Source organism: Biomphalaria glabrata, chromosome 8, assembly GCF_947242115.1.
Source record: "Biomphalaria glabrata chromosome 8, xgBioGlab47.1, whole genome shotgun sequence".
Lineage (NCBI taxonomy): Eukaryota > Metazoa > Mollusca > Gastropoda > Planorbidae > Biomphalaria > Biomphalaria glabrata.
In genome coordinates, this window is record NC_074718.1 from 41,083,670 (window position 1) to 41,104,875 (window position 21,206).

The 21,206-nt window shown below is 38.1% G+C and overlaps 1 protein-coding gene across 2 annotated transcripts in view; it reads right to left on the reverse strand.

Moving 5' to 3' along the window:
• Window positions 1–656: 656 nt before the first annotated feature.
• The window catches only part of LOC106076336 (serine/threonine-protein phosphatase with EF-hands 2-like), a 62,825-nt gene continuing 42,275 nt past the window's right edge, over window positions 657–21,206 (reverse strand). For both annotated transcript variants that reach the window (XM_056037912.1, XM_056037911.1), the window contains exons 9-16: window positions 17,424–17,573; window positions 12,272–12,364; window positions 9,985–10,170; window positions 8,620–8,783; window positions 5,843–5,949; window positions 4,208–4,368; window positions 2,112–2,382; window positions 657–1,671 (exon numbers count right to left, since the gene is read on the reverse strand). In XM_056037912.1, coding sequence (XP_055893887.1) covers window positions 1,562–1,671; window positions 2,112–2,382; window positions 4,208–4,368; window positions 5,843–5,949; window positions 8,620–8,783; window positions 9,985–10,170; window positions 12,272–12,364; window positions 17,424–17,573 — 1,242 coding nt within the window. In that variant the 3' untranslated portion in view covers window positions 657–1,561. The remainder of the gene's footprint in view (window positions 1,672–2,111; window positions 2,383–4,207; window positions 4,369–5,842; window positions 5,950–8,619; window positions 8,784–9,984; window positions 10,171–12,271; window positions 12,365–17,423; window positions 17,574–21,206) is intronic.

Here is a 21,206-nt window from a genome sequence, read left to right on the forward strand (position 1 = left end):
ATTGGTTGAGCCACTCCTCTTTGTGATTGTTGACTAACATTGACCTTAGGGTGAGGTAGCTTACAGGTCTGTCTGGTTGTTCCATAGATGAACCTGCCTTTGATAGCTTATCTGCCTTTTCATTTCCCATGATGCCAATGTGTCCAGGGATCCACTGTAGTGTGATATTGATATTTAATTTTGATATCATCTGGTGGATTATCACAATTAGTGTTGTAAACTCTCTTGGGCTGTTTGAGGTGTTGCTGTTGAATGCTTGCAGAGTGGATTGGGAGTCTGTAAAGACAACAATATCAGATGGTGATTGCACTCCTTCATATAATTTGTTTTCCACTGTCTGTAGTGCTATGGTAATTGCCTCAATCACAAAGATAAAAAAAGTGAAGTCAATCACAAATGTTTGTTGTTTTTTCGGATGGCTGCCTGGTCGTGCGGTTTGCACGCTGGACTGTCGTTCAGATTTATCGATGGTCCCGGGTTCAAACCCTGCCCGCTCCCATCCCCCGTCGTCCTGCGGGAGGTTTGGACTAGGAAGTAATTATCTTCAACTCTGAAGGAACATCCGAAACATGTAAAACATTTTACAATCACAAATGCAAATAAAGTGAAGTCAATCACAAAGACAAAGAAAAAAGTGAACTCAATCACATACACAATAAAGTGAAAAAATTAAGTTTATCACAAATAAAGTAAAGAGTGGAGTCAATCACAAATACAAATAAAATGAAGATCGAAGTCAATCATTTACGAAATAAAGTTAAGAAAGTGAGAACCAACGAAGTTCATATATAAAAAGAACATTTATTGATTTAAGTAGAAAATTTTTAATAGTAAATAAAGATCAAGCATTGAAGCAGTATCATGTGTTCATTTCTTAGTTGAAAAAAATGTACTGGTACATGTAAAGACATTTGTATAATACTGATGATTCATTGTCAGGAAACATTATCCAGACCACAATTTAAAAAAGCAAAATAATTAGACCTCAACTAAAATCAGGAGAATAAACAATTGCAATTCTAGTTATAAAAAATTAGCTCATAAAAAACAAAGCATTCATACTCACGAAACAAAACATACACATTTTAAATTATAAATTAATTTTAAAATACAAATGCTAAATATATATAGAACTTGATAGAGGAATTAAATAGAAGATTATGTAGAGTGAAAACAACAACACATAGGCTATGTTACTTTCATTAAAAAAACAAACAACATCTTCTAAACACATGGTGATTGCTAAGAGTATATTTTTTATACACATTATATTTGCTTACTCTTGATGTAAATTACAAAATACATTTAAAATTCCTTTAAAAAAAAGTATACAAGCAGAATTTTGATCAATATGATCTTTATATATATTTTAAATCAAGTGGCTCCACAAATGAAATTCTTATTGTGGCTTCATCAAATAAAAAAATCTGGACACATACTCTCCCCTTCAGTTTAATTGCACAAGCACACAAACTTTTAGACTTGCAAACCCAAAAATGTCAGGTATTCATAAAATATACATTAAGGGAGTTGCAGGCTTTCCACACCATGCCCCCATATCTTAGTATAGACTATTAGACCAGCGCCCACCAAAGCAACGGCTGAAAATTGATTTTTTCTTATCTCTCTTTAGCTCGTCTATTTCGAAGCTGTTTAATTTTTCACGCATTTCTGTAACAAAAATATTTATATAGTTACCAAAATTATTTAGTTTAGTCTTTAAAAAAAATTACTAAACATTTTCGTTTTACTGTAACAAAGAGAAGTATGAAAAGTCTATACCTTTAAACTTGTATAAAAGATTTTGTACGACCCTTCTAAGCAAAAATATCGTGTTTGGTATTAAATTACATTATTATCTCCCTTTCTCTCTTAGAGACAGCAATAATAATGAATAGTAGGTAGTTTTAAATTGAATATATCAATTTTAATATAATGTCCTAAAATTGACAAGCACTTTGTTATTTTGGCAAATTATCTAGGACTATGCTGTTAGTGCTATTCGCTTTCACTTTTACGGTAATACCCAAATGGCCAAACATAGTCCCACCATGATTTTGCACGTGCCAAAATTTTCAGTAGTAGTCAGCTGGTTTGCCTCGTATTGATACCTTGGGTTTCGGTGTCTACGATCCTAAAAGCCTCCAAAAACTCGTTAAAATCAATCATGCCGTCCTTGTTGAGGTCAAGGCTGGTGGCTATGTCTCTGATTTGGTTCTGGGTCAAAGTGATGTTTGCGTGCTTCACAAGCAGCTGGCAGGCCTCTGAGAACTCGGCCATTGAGAGATGGCCTGAGTTGTCCTTATCGAAAGCCCTGAAGATTGTCTCGAGGATCTCTTTGTTTCTGTACAAGCTCTCTGTCACGCTTGGTTCTCCGATTTGCTGGACAAAGAGAAACAAGAAAAAACATGAAAAAGTAGACTACTTTAAAAAAAAAACTTATATGAAGTGTATAACTGTATTAATTAGTTTGGATCAGTCATTTTTTAATTTTGAATAGACTTAGACCAGCGGTTCTCAACCTTTTATGCTCGGCGACCCCTTCTTACAATCCCCCACTCTGCATCGACCCCCCCCCCACCCCTCCCACACACACACATACAGCAATAGAAGAATAGACAATAACAATTCATATTTTTGATGGTCTTAGGCGACCCCTGGCAAATCGTCAATTGACCCCCAAGGGGGTCGCGACTCACAGGTTGAGAACCCCCTGATCTAGACCAACAACAATAACCCTGTATGGTTAGAAATATTTCTACCAATTGTTTATTGTTTAGCACAATTTCATGCTTTTAGCTTTCTCATTGCGCTATCACTTGTCTGGACCAGGGGGAGAAAAAAACAGGGGAGATTTCTGCGTTAACGGTGCTATTAGAGCATGGAATGGGTTGCCTGAGCTAGCCAGAAAAACCAGTGACTTGGCAGAATTTAAGTCATTGGTTAATATGCATGACTAAATGCATGACGCGTAGGACGTAATCATCTTCTTTTTTGAAGTAACGTCTGTATCATATAAGATAAGATCAGATCACAGTGATTGCTTTTTAAAATGCATTTATAAAAAAAAAAAAAAAAAAAAAAAAAAAAAACTAATTGGTTAATTATTTTTTATAATTGATTCTTGTTTTATCAGGTACAAGAAATAATGGACCTCATTCACCAATCGTAAACAAACAACATTTAGCACGTGGTGCTCTATCTCTTCTATATAATTTACGATCTCATGTTTAATTCATGATGGTTGTCACGTGACAGTTTTTTTCATTGTTTTATCAATAAGATCACGTGACTAAATATTGTTTGTTTACGATTGGTGAATGAGAACCATTATGCAAAATTTGAACTTGATCTTAGATTGGTTGTGGGAGAAATAACATGTACAAACTTTTTACCAGACAGACAGTCAGACATGAGTGTATATATATATATATATATATATATAATTCTTTTGGGTGAAAGCTAATTCACAGAATCCTTAACTTTCCTTTTGTTTTTCTCCTTTGATTTAGATAGCACATTAATATGAACAACAACAACCAGTCTATATATTTTGATGTCTATCGCTTAGAAACTATTTTACCATACTAATATGGAACCAGAATTAAACTTATGGATTGAACTTCATTTTCACACACAATCAAATTTGCATATGAAACAGATCATTAAATGATGCCATCCTTGTGATCTTTTTCAATCAAAACAAATTTAATGCAGTAATTTGAGTAAATGTTTCTGACATGGGAAACAAGGAATCATGTTAAAATAAATATGCACTTGGGTTTGGCAGAAGAAGCATCGATGTATAGTGTTAGTGGTAAGACACTAGTTTAAAAGTAAACCACGAGTTGACGATGAGTGTAATTCATCTGTTAAATACATCATAGTTCATGTTCTACAATCTGTTTCCATAAGTAAATATACAACGGTAATTACTATTCGTTTTTTTGTTGTGCTGATTTAAATAATTCGCGTATAAATTAATGTAATAATTATCAATCAACCGTCAGTAATTTTTTACAACAAAAGAAGCAAATAACTACAAACATAACACCGAAATGGACACATATTCACCAGTCACCACTTATATCCAAATAAATCAGCACAAACACTCTTAGAATCACTATTCTCTAAACCCCACCCCTTTCCAGACAGTCCAGCTACAGAAATATTTGTAAGGCTATACGAATGAACAAAATAGAAATACCTCTTCATTTTTATATCCTAGCCTCTTGTCCTGGAAGGTGGTCTCGTACAAGACGTTTTGGCCTTCAGAGCTGACCAGCTTGGGTTTGAGAATCCTCCAGGGCACATCAATGCCCATAACACTCTCCATAGCCTTGAACCACTGCTTGGATGAAATGATCCCTGCGGCAGATGATGGAAGTTTTAACAGTGTTAACATCATGCGACAACAAGAGAACGAACATTATGACTGGGCTTCTGAGCAGGGCCGTATTTACAATTGGCCTGACAGGAAGACCCCCCCCCAAAAAAAAAAAATCCAACTATAATGTACTAAGCTCAAGATATCACTGCACTGATCTGATTTATGAAAAACATTATTAGGCAATATTTTGAAAGCTTGTTTAAACTCTAAAACATTGTTTTCAAATATAAATTGCTATATTCTAGTAACCATTTATATTTAAATCCGGCCAAAAATCTGAAATGAACCAAGTTTAATTGTGAGGCTGGACGCTTTTCATAAACATCTTGCTAAGGAACTAATCTGTTCAGTCTTGCTAGGGAACTAGTCTGTTCAGTCTTGCTAAGGAAGTAGTCTGTTCAGTCTTGCTAAGAAACTAGTCTGTTCAGTCTTGCTAAGAAACTAGTCTGTTCAGTCTTGCTAGGGAACTAGTCTGTTCAGTCTCGCTAAGAAACTAGTCTGTTCAGTCTTGCTAAGAAACTAGTCTGTTCAGTCTTGCTAAGAAACTAGTCTGTTCAGTCTTGCTAGGGAACTAGTCTGTTCAGTCTCGCTAAGAAACTAGTCTGTTCAGTCTTGCTAAGAAACTAGTCTGTTCAGTCTTGCTAAGAAACTAGTCTGTTCAGTCTCGCTAAGAAACTTGTCTGTTCAGTCTTGCTAAGAAACTAGTCTGTTCAGTCTTGCTAAGAAACTAGTCTGTTCAGTCTTGCTAAGAAACTAGTCTGTTCAGTCTTGCTAAGAAACTAGTCTGTTCAGTCTTGCTAGGGAACTAGTCTGTTCAGTCTTGCTAAGAAACTAGTCTGTTCAGTCTTGCTAAGAAACTAGTCTGTTCAGTCTTGCTAGGGAACTAGTCTGTTCAGTCTCACTAAGGAACTAGTCTGTTCAGTCTCACTAAGGAACTAGTCTGTTCAGTCTTGCTAAGAAACTAGTCTGTTCAGTCTTGCTAGCAGGACAGCATCATATGTTTTTGGTTATAATCGCAGCTGTATCGTTGAAACGAAAATATTCAACTCAAAATCCAAACAAGTGTTTACAACTAAGGGAAACAATCAGGAAATTTCAGTCAGAACATTATGTTTGTGTTCTTTGTCTTTGCCTGGCTATTCCTTTGCTAGTCTTCCTTGCATCTTGTCCTTATATTCTTAGTCTATGCCCAGCTATCCAAATAGCCAATAACGAGTCAAACTACTTTAACATGCAGATTTCTAGAGTATGACTAAGGTGACGTCAGGATCGGAAAATAGCGGAAGCTATGAATACGAGCCAAAAAAAGACTTGTGTGTGAGTGTGTGTGTGTATGTGTGTGTGGAGAGAAGAGCGTGTTCTTGTCTCAATCGCTACATGAAAGACACACACACGTGAACACATTGATTATTATAAAGGCTTTGTTGTGGACTAAAACACACGTAGGCCTACCTGTCCCTGCGGGATCAAACTCTGCAAACTTGGCCGTCAGTGCTGACCGATTGGCAATGATTCTCTCTTTAACGCTGCTTACAGCAGACGACTCCAAGTAGCTCGTCCTGCAATTCAAGTTGGGCAATTGAAGAAAGTAAGAGATAAAAACAAGTGAAAGCAATATGTAGATATATATAGTAAAGTCACTATTGCGGAGCAGGCATGTTTGCGGAGCAGCTCGTCGAAATTAGTTAAAATCTATTTTATTTTGAAATTTTCTGCTAAACTACTGTAACGGTACTGCGCATGGTCCATTTCTCTACATATCCAATATAAGGGTTTTCCTTTCACAGCAGAAAATTAATTTTGACTCCAGGTTGAAGTTGACAGGTGTGCCACAATCGTCCATTATTTTTCACGTACCAGGAGAACCGCATAGGCCATGGCTTAAGGCTTTTTAAAAATGATAATGACACATCACCTGCATGATACACATATTTTTCGGTTTATAAATGGATGAGGACAAACTTCATTTCATAGCTATCTACCAGGAATTCAATTTAAAAAAAATTAGGAGGTGTTTATCCTATTTTTACCTTTTTAAAGATAGTCACAATTGCGGAACACTATGGATGTTATTTATTTGACCTGCGCATTTACTATCATTTAGCTTAATATTTACATAGTGATTTAGATATCGAAATTTAAATATGAGTTTGTATTAGTATACATAAATTTAAAAACATTTAGAGAATAATATTACATATAATATATAATTTATGATTACCATTCGTCCAGCAAAAAGAAGACAAATCATAATACCATATAGACTCTATGTATATAATATTAATATAACAAAAAAGAATAAAAGAATAGTGGAAAAAAAAACCTTGTAAGGAAAATCAGGGTAGTGTGACGTCAAATACAATTAAAGAAGAGGTAGAGAATCTAAAAGTGACAATGTGTTGTCTTAAGCTTTAATAAAATAAAATTAATGTAAAGGATAAGGAGTTCAAGTATTAGACTAATAAAATATATGCTTTATATAGGCTTTGTTCCGACATTTTTACCGTGTTCCGCAATTGTGACTTCTTTAAAAATCCTGTTCGTAATTGTGACTACCCATATCTCAGTAGAATTGAATGTAAAATTTAAATATCTGTTGAAAAACTAAACAAAGCGTCTATTTTATCAGAAAATGGATGGGCAATGCCTAGATACTTTTAGTTTTTCCATAAGTCTAACCATTACGGAGCAAAAAATTGAAAACTAAAAGTAGCTGCAAACTGTTTCGCAATAGTGACTCTACACTATATGGTGGTGTAATGAAAATTAAAAAATATTTTACAAAATAAACGGATGAAGAATCGAAACAAAAAAAAAGTGTTAGTTGTACTGTAACTGTTTTGATTCTCCAAGGCTTTGACATTTCGACTTCGACGGGGAAGTGCGGTCATTCATGTAGTCCCAGACTCCGTGGGCTTTTTGGGGCTTGTCCCAGCACTCAAACCACTTTTCCATTTCTTTTTTTTGTGTGTATTGTTGCCAGAGCAAGACATTTCAATGTACTTTACTCTATGCACAAAACACTTCTACCAAGCTTCATTAAACTGACCATTAAAAAAACAAACGATATCAACAAAACCAAAAGTGAACTGTTTAATTTCTGAGTCCGGAATTAAATTATCAAATTATACAATTAAACAAAAGTCTATATATTTATATCGTCCTCTCACGCTCTAAGTTATAAGAATATAGCTCTGATTTTCAGTCGATTCCACAACTTGGTCCATCACTGACAAGACTTCAGCTTCGCCTACTCCTTTTGATTTACTATGGCTTAATCCTCGACTCCCAAAAGAGCATATTACCACGACAGTAGGCCTATATTGCCATCGGACTTTGTTCTGGGCAATTCCCCTTAGTAGAAGCCATGTCCATCCTGCAAGTCTTTGCTTTTTGTTCTACTGATCTCCTCTATATTTGCTTTGGTGTCCCAGCCTTTCTCTTTCCCTATGGGTTCCAGTCCAGTGCCTGTTTTGCAATATTTTCTGTTGTTCTTCACATTGTATTAACCACCCAGTCCAATTGGCCTCTTTTGATTTCTCGTTCTATAAACATTATTCACCACTATAAATGAGAATTGACACATCCACATTACAAGAAAAGGACGCATATTATATGCTTTCTCGACATGACCAACGAATAATTTTCCGACTCAGAACCGGACACAACAGAATGAGACAACAAATGTTCCGGAATCTAAAAGTTGGGACGAGCTAAACCTTGTGGAGCATCACAAGAGAATGCTGACCATGTCCTAAAGCTGCATACTAAATCAAGAACAAGACTCTGCCCCAGAACCCTCCTATAGAAGAAAAACTATACGGAGAACTGCATTATTTGGAAACCACTGCGCGGTTAATCTCAGACATAGAATTACTGATCTGAAACCCTCCGACATGTAAAATGAGAACGAAGAAGAAAAAATTCACCACTAACGGTCAGATGATGCCAATAATTGATAGAATAGTTTAAAATACCAAGTGGATCTAAGTGAACAGATACATAGGTCTAGATCTAAATAAACATAACATCTAGATCTAATAAGATATTATTGGAATTAGATTTCATTCACATAGTGTTTTCTGGGTTATTTCATACAGGCTGTAGTTAGAGATTTTGTTCGATTATCTTCAAACACCATCTAACACCTATTAGATCTATATGTCGCGAGCTATTTTCGACGATTGCCTGGAGCTTGTCTGTATTGTTACTCTACCCATTTCACAAACCTTTCTGTTATGGTAAATCTTCGCCCGGGTTTCGTCTGGGCGATGTACTGCACCACGTGACAGATGGGCATGTCGTCTGTGGACTTCTGACGCATGAGCTTGACGTATGCTCCCTTGTTGCTCTCTTCTTCGTAATAATTGGATGCGGAGAAGACTGTCAGAACCTGCAATAAAAAGACACACTCACTGCCAGCTGTGATTTACAAATAGCAAAGGAAAATCGAACATTTGAATCATTCTTTGATGTTCTCTAGTTTCAATAAAGCCTTTATTGCAGCGAAGGGAGACAATACTGTAGTAAAGCTAAATGGCAAGCACTCAACGAAAGGAAAAAAATAATAACACAAGTTTAATCATTTAGTAACAATATAAATCAATCAGTAGGGAGATGGAGTGGTAAAAAGCTTGATGTGTCTCAGGTTCGAATCTCAGTGAAGACTGTGATTTTTTTTATTTCGGGATCCTTAGGGCGCCTCTGAGTCCACCCTGCTCTAATGGGCAACTGACATTAGTTGGGGAAAAGTAAAAGCGGCTGGTCGTTATGGGCCGCTGAAACAGATGATTTTTGCATCATCTGCCCTATAGACCGCAAGTTCTGAAAGGGGGCCTTTATACGCCTTTTTTTTTTACCCCTACCCCTACCCCTTTCAGACCTTGCAATGTATAAGACAGATGATGTTAAGGTCATCTATTTCTGCCTGCGACTGTTAAGGAGCAGGGTGTCATGTGGCCAGCACAACAACCAATCGCCTTTAATTTTTCCCAACTTAAGTAAAAAAGTAAAGTTCCCCTTTCAGACCTTGTGGTCTATAGGGCAGATGATGTAAAGGTCATCTGATTCTGTTGCCTACGGTTAACGAGGGTGTCATGTGGCTAGCATAACGACCAACCACATTTACTTTTCCCCAACTGATGTCAGGTACCCATTAGAGCTGGGTAGACTCAGAGGCGCCCATGGATCCCGAAACAAAAATCCCAGTCTTCACCAGGATTCGAACCCGAGACCGTTGGTTCAGAAGCCAAGCGCTTTACCGCTCAGCCACCGCGCCTCCTCCCAAGGTTCCGCAATTCAAAATCCCATTCATCACCGAGATTCGAACCACGACCCCAAGCCGACCCCTATCCTCCTCCCGCTACCCCCGCGCCTCCCTCACTCTTAAGGCATGCGCACACATTCGTTTGCCCAAACCCACCCTATTTGGACAACTGTCTTTCAGGAAGTGTTTACCCATCACTAAATAGCGGCGTATGCTACGCCGCGGGTCGGGTAGTTTAATATATTTTCCTTTTGCTCCCAGCCTACTGACTGTAAGTTAGAGAAATGCCCCTGTCTCCTCACCCCTACAAGAAAAAAACCTTACTTACCTTGCCCCCATGAGTGTACTCGTAGCCATCCTCTTTACACTGGTGTGAACGTATCAGGAGCTGCAGCGAGTGCTTGGCCAAGACCCTCTGTGTGACATCAGGTCCGAAGTAGCAGCCCCCGCCCCTGAACGTGTTGAACACCATACCATTGGCCGCCCGCGGGTCGCTCCAGAGAATGTCTACAATCTGCAGAATTGAACTACAGAAATGACAGCTTTGTGAACTCTGGGCATCACAACACAAACACTAGTTATAACAGGATTAAGTATAACTACGCGTAGTACACTCGAGTCCCGATAATCCAAACTTCGGTAATCTGAAAGTCAGCTTAATCCGAAATCGAAATTAAGATATTTTTTAGGAATTTTTAGGAAAAAAAACTAAGAAAGAACAGTGAATAAGTGTTAATATGTACTAAAAATTACAGAACGTTTCAGATAGTGTAATGAAACAAAAAGAACAATGTTATACATAAACCACATTTATAGCGTTTTATGATACACGGTACATAGATTTTTAGTTCCGTAGAGGCACATTTCGAATTCCATATGCTAGGACTAATTCTTACAAGTGCTCCTTCTTCCCGAGTGCCATTAGAGAATGGAATGGGCTGCCTGAATCAGCCAGGAAAACTAACCACTTAGCAGAGTTTAAGTCACTGATTAACACGCATGACTAGATTGACACGTGAAATGCGTAGGACGTAATGATCTAATATTTCATAATTATGTTTATTTTATTTTTCATAATTAAGTTAATCACAGCAATACGCACTTTGTTTACATTTTGATTGACATGAGGCATGATCTATGGTACTCTCAAAAGAGTATATTTAAGTATTAAAAGAAAGTAAGATAGAAAAAGAGGTGAAAGCAATGTGAAAAAATGTGAGGGTGATGTAATGGAAACAAAAAAAACAAATGTAAGAAAATGATAAGAAAAAGATTGAGATATGTAAACAAATAAACAAAAAAAAGGGACCAGGACGCTATAATAAAAGATCACTGTTGCCAAGCAGATATGGATAGTTACTTTATGCTAAAAATCAAGTAAGTAAAAAGTTCCCATTTCACATCTTGTGGTCTATAGGGCAGATGATGTAAAGGTCATCTGTTTCTGTGACCTACGGTTAACGAGGGTGTCATGTGTCCAGCACAACGACCAACCGCCTTTACTTTTCCCCAACTAATGTCAGGTACCCATTAGAGCTGGGTGGACTCAGGGGGGCCCAAAAGATCACAATTAAAAAATCCCAGTCTTCACCAGGATTCGAACCCGCGACTTCCGGTTCGGAAACCAAGCACTTTACCGCTCAGCCACCGCTAATAATCAAAGTGCTTAGAAACTTGAATCTGCACTGCTAAAAAGTGCACACATTTTTTTTCTTTATTTAAAATCATAGCTTATCAATACTTTCGTACTCTGTGTACATGATACACCAGAAAGCTGCCAATTTATAGATTCGCCTGGTCTGAATGGCTGCCTGGTCGTGCGGTTAGCGCGCTGGACTGTCGTTTGGATTTATCGATGGTCGAGGGTTCAAATCCTGCCCGCTCCCATCCCCCTTCTACTGCGTGAGGTTTGGACTAGGAAGTAAACTATCTTCAAATCTGAATGAACATCCGAGACACGTAAAAAATTTTTACAAACATTTATTCTACTACAAGGATGAGATTTGATGGCAGAATTATACAGTGATTAGTTGACACCTTGACAGACACGGCAGAGGGACACGTATCCGCGAAACGACTAAATGCTGGTGTATACGTATTTGGCCCAATTTTCTTGCCAGAGCACTACGGGAGGATTGAGTCCTTCCTGCTCTGATTTTTCAATAGGAGTTCATCTCAGGTATGCGTATTCAGAAATAAGGCTCGGGGAAGGAGGTCGATGTTGGCTAAATCGCACTTTATTAGGGGGCTTCATTGTTTAACTCTTTCTCTCCGTAATTATTTGTCCACGTTTTGAAGGAATTCTTCATTCGCTCATTACTATTTCACTACCCCTGTTATGATTGGGCTTCAATAGCTTTGTTGTTTGTTATCAGAAAATGTTGCATTTGGTATAGAATTAAATGGAAATGCATACTCTTTTTATATAACACAAAAGTCAAGTTTATAAAATGAAACATTAATTTATTTTTAATGAGGTCAAAAATCAACGATGGTATCGTCGATTAGGAGAGAAAGAGTTAATGCATAACATTTACCTACTGAATAATAAGAGCATAAAATAATTGTACAATTAATACTAATACGGGATATGACTGCAAAAAGTATGAACAGACCTGTTGCCATTCTTCCAGATCCTTCATCTTCATCGCTTGCTTGGGGTTACCGAGACCCGCTTCAAAGGCAGGAGGTCTCAGAATAGATACATACTAGAATAAAACAACGAAACATTGACTAATCAAATTCTACTTATGAACTCTTAGATACTTTTCCCTTCTTTAATATTTTTTTTGTAATTTATATTCTAAGCGTAAAAGATCACTGACTGACTGACTGATTAAAGGGTTCATTCATTTACGTATCAAGAGATCTAAGCATCTGCCGAACGGATTCGTGTATAGGTTCCTTTTACCTTTTAGGTGCTTGCTAAGAAACTGTTTTGACAGATTCTTAGCCTAAACGCCGCAATTCACAAAAAGCCGCAAGCTTTCTATCAAACCTTATTTTTGTTTGTTTCTTATTTCCCCAAAAGGCCACATATATAAACCTAAAATATAAATAGAAAGAAAATTTAAATATAGAAATTTCGTACTTTTAAAAGCATATTTCTTTCTTTTTCCTTAATTCAACTTATTTTAAGTCATATTGTATTTTCATTTCTAGACAAGGTCGAAATAAAGAACAACAATTATCCGGAGTCTATTTTCGATATCAACAATTATCCAAAGTCTATTTTAGATATCAACAATTATCCAGTCTATTTTCGATATCAACAGTTATCCAGAATCTATTTTCGATATCAACAATTATCCAGATACTATTTTCGATATCAACAGTTATCCAGAATCTATTTTCGATATCAACAGTTATCCAGAATCTATTTTCGATATCAACAGTTATCCAGAATCTATTTTCGATATCAACAATTATCCAGAATCTATTTTCGATATCAACAATTATCCAAAGACTATTTTCGATATCAATAATTATCCAGAATCTATTTTCGATATCAACAATTATCCAGAATCTATTTTCGATATCAACAATTTTCCAGAGACTATTTTCGATATCAACAATTATCCAGAGTCTATTTTCGAGAGAGCAAGAAATGAAAATGATTTTGCAAGTGTATGTGTGTAGAAAGACTGCACGCTCTGTATCACTGTCTTTATTTCTAGATCTACACCACTGTCACAATGTTCTTCTTCCTGTTGTTGACTGAAGTGCTAATTCGTTAATGGTGCTGGGAGGTGCTAAAGTTGTAGACTCTTTATTGAGATGTCAGATGTGACAAGAGGTTATTGTGGCATGCCGGGGGTTCTCTAGATGTATATCTCTAGATCTAAATACTATCTTAGAGATTCAATAAATGAAGATCCTTTTCAATTCAAATACAGAACTTTAATTTATCAACTGAGAATCACTAAACATATAGTACAGTATTTACAATAGTAAACTGTATTGAATGAATAACTTCATACATAGCTCAATAATAATAATAATAATAATTTTATTTATAAAGCGCTGTTAACAAACAAAATGTAGGCTCAAGGCGCTGTAACAACATTACAAACATAAACACAACTGCTAGAATAACAGTTAATCTAAAAAAGTTTTAAACAAGTAGGTCTTAATGTTCTTCTTAAAAGTGGTATAGCATGTTGTCTGTCTGAGATCAATGGGGAGTGAGTTCCAAACCTTTGGTCCGTGAACTGAAAAAGCACGCAGACCGTAGCTTTTGAGGGAGAAACGTGGCACTACTAAAAGCGTTGAGTCCATTGAGCGCAGGGTTCTCTGGGGGACATATGGAGTAATCAGTTCGCTAAGGTACAAGGGCATCTCATTGTTATATATACACTGATGACAAAGTGTGGCGACCTTGTAATCGATTCTCGCTTTCACGGGAAGCCAATGGAGCGTGCGCAAGAGCGTAGTAGCAGAATCTTGTCTAGTTTTTTTAAGGACTATTCGAGCGGCGTTGTTCTGTATACGTTGCAGCTTGGCTATTTTGTCATCAGGTATACCTGCTAGCACGGCGTTGCAGTAGTCAAGGCGGGAGAGTATGAATGCCACAGCTAGCGTTTTTGTTGACTCCGTTGTTAAATATGGTCGGATCTGGCCTAATCTGCGCAGCTGCTGATAAAGACCTTTGCAGAGCTGATTTATGTGTGGGTCGAAAGATAGTGTTGAGTCGAAGAAAACTCCAAGATTCCGCACTACATGGACAAAAGGAACATGGCAGTTCGTGATAAAGAGAGAATCTGTGCTTTCAACTTTTGAGACATTGTTCCTAGTGCCAATCTTAATTATTTCTGTCTTGTCTTCGTTCATCTTGAGTTTATTTTCAACCATCCAATCGCTCACCCTTGCAACGGTACTACTGATTTTCTCTGCCAGATGCGACACCTCTGAGGGTACTGATGAATCGTATAACTGTGAGTCATCGGCAAAGAAATGGTATAAGATGCCGGTTGGCCGTATGACACCGCTGAGTGGATATGTGTACATAGTGAACAGTACTGGGCCTAGAACTGATCCCTGGGGTACTCCGTACTTCAAAAGTAAGCTTGTTGATTCCGTCCCGCTAACAACGACACTTTGGGTGCGTTCCGTCAGGTAGGATCCAAGCCACTTTAGGACGACTCCTGCTAAACCAAAAGTTGCAGAGAATCTGGCCATCATAATTTCATGGTCTAGCGTATCAAAGGCTGCGGACAAGTCCAGCATAGAAAGAATTGATATGTGGCCTTTGTCGGAATTGTGAAGTAAGTCGTTTAGTACCCTGACCACTGCTGTCTCTGTGCTACGGCACTTCCTATATGCAGATTGAAATTCTTCCAAGAGACAGTACTGTTCAAGATGAGAAAGAATTTGCACTAACACGATGCGCTCCAGAAGCTTTGACAGGAAGGGAAGATTTGAAACCGGGCGATAGTTTTTTAGACATTCCGGGTCAAGACTGGATTTCTTTAATAAGGGCCTGACAAGTGCATGCTTAAATTGCTGTGGTACAATGCCTGAAGTCAGTGAAGAGTTCACAATGTTGGTAATTGTAGGTACAAGCTCATCTAAACATTCAAGGAGCAAGGAGGTTGGAATGGGATCAAGGTCACATGACTTATTTGGCATCTTCAAAATAGTACTTTTGACATAATCTTCAGATACACGCTGAAACTCGCAAAAAGGAGTATTTTGAAAAATTGGAGAGTGGTCAAGCTGTGATGAGAGGGATGGCATGTCATTTCTAATCTGCTCAATCTTCCCAATGAAGAATCTATTGAAGGAATCAGGAAGTTCAGATAATGGGATAGATGACGGCAAACGTTCGTTATTTGCTCCCCCTAACATTTCAGCGGTGATCCTGAATAGCTCCTTTGAAGAATCAGAATTTTCGATTTTTTGTCGAATATGACTAGCTTTTGCGTCTCTAATCATACGGTTAACCTTGTTTTTTTCTAGTATGTATATTTGTCGATGTATCGTCAGACCTGTCTTTTGAAATGTACGTTCGGCACGTCGGCGAATAAGTTTGGCAGTCTTTATGTCTTCCGTCAACCAGGGTGCAGATGGCCTAACTGAGACTGTACGAGTGACAAGAGGTGCATGGCTGTCCAGCAACTTTTTCAAGCAAGAATTGTAATTGCTGAGAACGTCTGTGTTGCTCTGTTGCAACAGCAAAGAGGTCACGTCCATTTTGAAGGAGGCAATATCTATGGCTTTAAATTTACGGGAAGTCACGTTTTTCTTTGGCCTTTTTGCTTTTGATAGGCGCATTTCAAAGTTTACGAGAAAATGATCTGACAAGCCGCGGTCTGAGACATTGAGTTTGGCTACAAGCTCACTTGCATTTGTAACAATCCAGTCAAGAGTATGGCCTTTGACGTGTGTCGGAACATTTATCAGTTGGTCTAAGTTGCGATCCTTTAGCGCATTTTTCAGCGACATCGCGTATGTCTCATTTTCACTGTCAAAATGCAAGTTCACATCGCCTATGACAAATAGATCTTTTGTTGATATGTGACTTCAACTGCTTATAATAACATGTATTCAGATTTATACTAGATCTAATACAATACAAAACTTGTCTCTACTAGTTCTAACTCAAAACTGAAATACGTTTAATCTCTCCTTTCAGACCTTGCGATCTCTTAGGCCAACGGTTAACGAGCAGAGTGTTATGTGGCCAGCACAACGACCAACCGCCTTTACTTTCCCCAAGAAAAGTCAGGTACCCATTAGAGTTGGGTGGACTCAGGGGCGCCCTAAAAATCCCGAAATTCAAAATCCCAGTCTTCACCGGGATTCGAACCCAGGACCTCAGGTTCGGAAGCCAAGCGCTTAACCACTCCACCACCGCGCCCCACTCTTTGACCTAGACTTGGGTTTATTTCAAATTGATACGTGACTATTTCAAAATTGATACGTGACTATTTCAAATTGATACGTGACTATTTCAAAATTGATACGTGACTATTTCAAATTGATACGTGACTATTTCAAATTGATAGGTGATAACCACTAAACAGTCATTGATAATTTCTAGGGCATGTTCTTTTTTTCCTCCAGGAGAGATAACATTAACCACACGTTCCTTACTCAACAATTTTTTTTACACCCTGAAAATGTAAACATTCCAAAATCTCATAATTGGAACGCACGTCGTTACATCCGAATCGAACATATACTGTTGACATATACCGATGTTAGTTCACTCGACCGAGACAAAATTTTAGCCTGTTGCGAACCTCTCGAGTCAATAATCCATATGACATTCGACACTCGAGACATAATTATCTCTGAGCTGTTGAGATATGAAACCTGTTTCATTTACTCTCTTACTTAATTACATCTTCAGTGGCAGGTCATGTTTCTGACAGATTAAAAAAAAAAGCAGAGGTGATTGCACTTTACATGGCGCATATTATGTGCCTCACCCACGCAACTCACTCCAATATCAGTCTTAGACGTCTCCCCCCACTCCAGACACAAGCTACACACTCCAGTTCAGAACTTTCTCCACACACACGCCCACACAGCAGACACCTCCCTACACACACACGCCCGCACAACAGACACCTCCCTCCACACACACACACGCCCACACATCAGACACTTCCCTCCACACACACGCCCACACAACAGATACTTCCCTCCACACACATGCACACACAACAGACACTTCCCTCCACACATACGCCCACACAACAGACACCTCCCCCCACAGCAAACACCTCCCTCCACACACACGCCCACACAGCAGACACTTACTTTCTTCCGGTCGATGGTCTCTATCAATCGCAGGTCAACATGTTCTGAGATCCCTCCGTGGACGACCAGGACCTTCTGGTCTACGATCGTAGCCAGTGGCAGAGAACAGAAGATTTCATTAAACATGGCGATGACTTTGGCAGCGTGCTCCTGGCAAACGGAAGTATGCAAACTAACAATATAAATATAGACTTCTATAAATATAGACTTCTATAAATATAGACTTATGTAACTATAGACTCATATAAATATAGACTTATATAAATATAGACTTACAGACACATGATCACAGCAAACAATGGTATGCCAGAAATATATAAAAGTTACCCGCAAAAGCTTGAAGACCTCTTCCTTCGCCCCCCCCCCCCCCCCCCACAAAGAAGAAAAAAGTTGTAAGAGTAAAGTTGGGGCACCATTGATGACTCTCGTCATAAAGATCTAGTTGTGCAATATATGATTGTTCGGGGCCCAATCCAACTGAGGTTACAGCGTCGTTGTTAAGTTTGTAGCTCCGGACAGCGAGTTGAACTAAGCAGTTGAAGGCGTATTATGTTCACATCTTTAATAAAACGTGAACAAACGTCTCTATACACAAACATGTAAGTAGATTTTATAGTCGATATACACAAACATGTAAGTAGATTTTATAGTCGATATACACAAACATGTAAGTAGATTTTATAGTCGATATACACAAACATGTAAGTAGATTTTAGAGTCGATATACACACACTGTGACGTGCGCCATGGAAATTAAATGAGTTCTAAACGATGACGTTGTTGTTTTAGTGTTAATGTACTGTTCAATGAGTCTCATCTTAGAAAGGAACGTAACACACACACACAGCTTTCAACTTCAATGTAGATCTGTGTAGAAGCACAAGTTCTCCTTTCAGACCATGCCATCTATTGGGCAGAATTAACGTCAGATGATGTTAAGGTCATCTGTTTCTAAAAACATGAACAAACGTTTCTATACACAAAAAAATTAAAGTAGCTATTTGTTGCTAATATACAAACAGCTTTTAACTTCAATGTAGATGTACGCAGAAGCACAAGGGAGATTATAAGATGTCGAATTTAAACTTCAAAACCTCCAACAAACACACGTCCTTATGTCTCGCGTCTGAAGCTTATTCACGTTCACCTGCATTTCCCTCATAGTTTTAACCTCATCTGCAATGCTGTCTCGTGATTGCAATCACGAGAAGAAATTCGTACAATCTCCTTCTTCCTTAGTGCCATTAGAGAATGGAATGGGTTGATTGAATCAGCCAGAAAAACCAACGACTTAGCAGAGTTTAAGTCATTGATCAAAATGCGTGACTAGATTGACACATGAAATGTGTAGGACGTAATTTTCTTCTTTTTTGAAGTAACGTCTGTAGTATATAAGATAAGAATCTATTCAGCCAACACAGACAGGCTCATACACTCCGAAACAGCAATCCATGTCTTTATTAGCTTGGAAACAAATGCCTAAATCTGGTTTACATTCTTTATGCAATAAAATATAGCAACATATACAAGGAAGAGCAAGCGATATTGGGAAATGTAGGGGGCAACGCAAAGGAAATAGTAAGTAATTTTTTTTTTTTTTTTTTTATAAAATTATATATCAAACAAATGTAATTGATTACGACTAATTGATAAACTAATTGATTGATTCATGTGTTGTCATCAAGCATATCTTGCATGCAAAATTTGATAACGATTGGATGAGGAGAAGTGGTCGATACAATCGAAAGCGAAAATCTAAACACCATACACAAGAATCATATAGAGCGAGTTCAAGAAGCGTTGTAAAAAAAAAAGACTTCTATTTGGAAAGAATTAGAAATACATAGACTAATTAAATTAGGTCAAGGGCGCCGTAATGAAAGATCACGTTCGAGAATTAAATCAGATTTGATTTTAGATTTACAAAAGGAAGAACGCAGAAAGTGTGATCTGCTGTGCAAAATAGTTCTCATAAAAGATCGTGAATCATTTAAAAGTAATCATCCTCCTCATCATCAAACTAAATTTGAGTGAGGGCTTGAGAGACTCAAATCCTCTCTTGCTAAAGTCCTAGGCAGAAACCCTGCTGTTTTGCGTAGTGCATACATGTCACCATACAGGTCAAGAATTTTTGGTTTCCCAGACCTGTCGAGACGGAGATCAGCAAGTCTGGGGCAGTCGAAAAGAATATGAGACTTGGTTTCCTCTTCTTCCCCGCAGCGGGGACACCGTGAATCAAAATTTGGTTATAGCCGTGAGAAATATGAGCCAACAGGACAGTGGCCTGTCCTGCACTGTGCTATAATAGCTTGCTCAGGCTTGGACAGACACCACCACCGGAAGTGCGGTCAGAGCGCCTCATGCGCTCCAAGACTCATCGGGCTTTTCAGACTTGTCTCAGCACTCAAACCACTTTCCATCTCTGTGTTTTTAATTATAGCCAGAGCATGATGAAGACTCGCAGCCTGTTCGGTGGGTGGTGTTTGTCCATCCTGGTGGGCCAAGGAGTCTGCAATAGTGCTACCAGTCACACATATGTGGCTCGGTACCCACTGCAATATTACAGGGGTGCCATAGCGTTGTGTTAGGTCATGATGATAGTGTCGATATTGAGGGGCCATGGTCCAGGGCTTTGCAAAGCCGTTAGTACAGGTTTTGAGTCAGTGACAACAACAATCTGTGTTACCCTCAAATGTCCCTAGCAGAGTTGTGAGTCAATGACTTTTAAGGCTTCACAGACTGCCATGGTCTCCGCATCAAAAATGCAAAAACTACCACATGGTCCAAAGATTTTGACTGAGTCAGAGCCAAGAAAGTAATATATTATCAACATTTCCAACCAAAAACCTTGTTTTGTATAGTAAACGTTATTAGATCTAAATAAACATCTTCAATAGCAAGAAAATAAAAACATCTCTCTTGTTTAGCTTGTATAAAATTAAAACGAGTCGCTTCTGTCAATTTATTAAACGTTTAGAGGTAAAATAGCGTCAGTTTAAAAAGTTAAAAAAAAAACATTTGAAAAACCAATCAAGCAAAAACTAACTAGTTCTAGAATGTAGATCTAGTTCACTGTCGAAGATAGCTATCCGTGATTCACAGTCAAAATCGATGCATTGCAAGATTGAAGTTTGACCAGACGACCAAGTTCCGCGCGCTGCGGTTTCATTGGTGCAAGAGATTGTGAAGTGGCCAGGTAAAGTTCCCGGCTTTGTCCTTTTGTTTGGTCAAATTAAGAAATTGGATAGTCGGCGTTACAGATTCCAATCAACAGGCTGCAAACTCATTGCGACGGAAACGGACGATTAGTATCATGATCATGAAACGATTGCGCGCCTGACGTCTTAACCGGTCAACACTAGTTAGGGTATTTTCAGATGAAAGGCCAGACTAGAAAAAAATTGTAATGTTCTGTTTAGGACAGTTTAGGAAACAGACATTTTGAAAAAGTTTTATGCGAGATTTCTAGGTATTGAAACTTTCAGGGCTGCCTGATCGTGATCAGGGCCGGTCTTAGGCCCACTGCAACCTATGCGGCCGCAGTGGGCCCCTGGCTTTCATAGGCCCCGGGAGATGCGAATTCTAGGTGTAAATTATTAAATGAAACCATTTTAACTTATTATTAAAGGGTTCCTGGAATTATCCTGAAATTATAAAATTTAAGAAAAAGTCATGAAAATTTTCTTGAAATAATTAAAATCTTCTGAAAACTGATGCAAATCTCCTTAAAACAGACAAAATTGTCATTTCGGGGTGTCATTCTTATTTGATACAGACGTTACT